This window comes from Phacochoerus africanus, chromosome 1 (genome assembly GCF_016906955.1).
Source record: "Phacochoerus africanus isolate WHEZ1 chromosome 1, ROS_Pafr_v1, whole genome shotgun sequence".
Classification (NCBI taxonomy): Eukaryota; Metazoa; Chordata; class Mammalia; order Artiodactyla; family Suidae; genus Phacochoerus; species Phacochoerus africanus.
Window position 1 is genome coordinate 274,498,811 of NC_062544.1, and position 2,591 is coordinate 274,501,401.

Below are 2,591 nucleotides of genomic sequence, written 5' to 3' on the forward strand. Positions count from 1 at the left end.
TCTAATTTTTATCTTAATTTGACCCTCTAATTCCTGAAATATCCCTCAGTTCTTTTCCTATTCTATTCTAAGCTACATGTTTAAATTACAATTCTCAGCATTAATTAGCATGTGGCTGCTAGAAAGTTTCAAGCTGGAACTTTTATTGGGTATGACAATAGCCTGCTGGAAAAGAATCTACTCAGTCAATCCTTGAACAAGATGTCTTTTGAATTTTTTAAAAAAGATAGCTGTTAGGGGAAACATGGTAGAGAAAACACTCTCTTATAAAATTCTCTCTCCAAATAGCCTTTATGTTTTTATCTACAAAGTGAATCATATGCAACATAGCCACATGCAGATGTTCAATAGAAAAGCAGGGGTAAGCCAAATCCTGCTGGCACCAAGAATGTGTGTACTATACATAAAATGTTTTCAACAAGAGGATTGAGACATTTTTGACTTGACTTAGCAAAAGAATATTACTCTCTTCTCTAAAGGAACACAGGGAAAGGCTGAGATATCTTCGGGTCGATGAGAAGTTCCTTCTCTCTTTTTCTTTCCTGTTTTTTTTTTTTTTTTGTCTTTTTAGAGCCACACCCATGGCATATGGAGCTTCCCAGGCTAGGGGTCACATTGGAGCGACAGTGTCAGCCTATACCACAGCCACAGCAATGCAGGATCCAAGACTCATCTGTGACCTACACCACAGTTCACAGCAACACCAGACCCTTAACCCACTGAGCGAGGCCAGGGCTTGAATCTGCATCTTCATGGATGCTAGTCAGATTCGTTTCTGATGAACCACGATGGGAATTCCCGAGAAGGTCCTCTTTTAAGAGTAAAACTCACTACCTGGTATTGACCCTACAAAGATCAAGGAGCTTCCCATTGTTGTTTCTAAACTGGTCCTTCTAAACTGTAACGTAGATATCATAGGTGGCTTGCTATTGGGGGCTTATCCCTTCCCCTGAAAGACTCTCAGACTCCTAAAATATGTTTATGGCTATTCTAGGTGCCTCATAATCCTTAAATAGAGCTCAGGGCATTTTATTCTACAATCATTAGTCCCTGGGAGAGGAACACTGTGGGTTTCGTTTGCACTAACATAGGAATAACTGAAATAGTCCCTCGAGGTTGGGTTCCCTTGAAGAGGGTCAGGCATCGTGAGATGAAAAGGGACACGCAGCAATGAACGGTGTACCACTGGTGCCAGAATTGGAGGGGCATGTCATAGCATTTAAGGGAAGGTTAAGATAGGCTTCTTTTTTTAATCACTAGCAGCCCTGCCTTGCCAGCTTCTCACACAAGATCAAGGATTATTTCCTTTCTCACTGCCTCTAACACACACATGAGAACACAAACTCACTTGCTTCCCGCACTCAATGTACCAAATATATGCACCCACCAAAAAATGTGCACCCACCAAGAAAGGAAACTCCACTCAGGTGAGAATATTATAGTGGTTGAGACAAGTTTATTGAGAATTTGACAAACATCCACAATTTGGTTATGACAAGAGACAGAGCATGGTGGAAAATTCAAAAGTAATACGTATTTGGGTGTCAAGTTTCTGAATATGTCCCAACAAACATCATCCAGGGATGGCAGCTGGAGGCATCAAGTGGTTTTTCATGTTCTTCCTTTGGGACTCTGGTTCTAGGTCGGAAGAGCAGTGACTGGGAGGTTGGTGATGGAGACGGGTCAATGTGGATGTAGAAGTGCATCTCTCAGCCTTAGAAGAGAAGAGGCTGTGCCTCAGGTATTTCAGCAAATCAGTAGAAAGCAAATGGCCAGTATCTTCTGTAGCCGAAAGCCCCACAGCCATTGCAGCCATAGCCGAAGCCATAGCCCACTGGCAAGTAGGTACTGCCGTAGCCACAGCCAACACTGTACCCCAGAGGGTAGCCGTAGCTGCCCCAGTAGCATCTTGGGAAGATGGTGCTGGAGAAGTTGTTGCAGTACATGGTGTCTGGAGTAGAGGGCTCTGACAGCAGGGGAATGCGTGTCCTCAGTGTGATGGATTTCCAGGCTCCATCCTCCCTTATATACACTGGCTGTGGGGTGTGATGAAAAACACAAGGCATCATTTTCATTCTTGAGACCAATTTGCCTCACAAATAGCTCACTAGCTTGTTTTGCTTGCTTAAGATGTCTTTACGGTTGCTTAAGAAAGCTCTCATGTGATAGAACACAGGGACAGGATTCTTTCAAGCAAATGGTGTCCCTTCATTAAAATATGCATTCCGGAGATTTCAAAGCACTGAATCTTACAGGTCCTGGATACAGCCCTCTGTAAGCAGGTTTTGTAAAACCAAGAGATTTTCTGAGGTTGTTTGCAGTCTGCAAGGAAAATGCCAAATAGTTCATTGGAAAGACTCCTTTTCCTCTGTCGTTAGCTACCCTGTTTACAAATCTGGTTAAAATTTTAATCTTAATTATAGCCCCCACATGAACTATATTTTATATCCCATTTCTAAACCACTGCCTAAACTAATAAGCTTGAAACTGTAAAAAATAGAAGAAAAGAAGGAAAGGAAGAAAGAAAGAAAAAGAAATGGGAGTTTGTAGATTAATCCTAAACATAAATTGTCAAACAAATGGGATCTGTT

The 2,591-nt window shown here is 42.0% G+C and overlaps 1 protein-coding gene across 1 annotated transcript; it reads right to left on the reverse strand.

The window, feature by feature from the left end:
• Positions 1–1,551: 1,551 nt before the first annotated feature.
• Positions 1,552–2,005, reverse strand: LOC125113609 (keratin-associated protein 8-1). The gene has a single exon (XM_047756427.1). The coding sequence runs from the start codon at positions 1,944–1,946 to the stop codon at positions 1,755–1,757; it is 192 nt and encodes a 63-aa protein (XP_047612383.1). The 5' UTR covers positions 1,947–2,005; the 3' UTR covers positions 1,552–1,754.
• Positions 2,006–2,591: the final 586 nt, after the last annotated feature.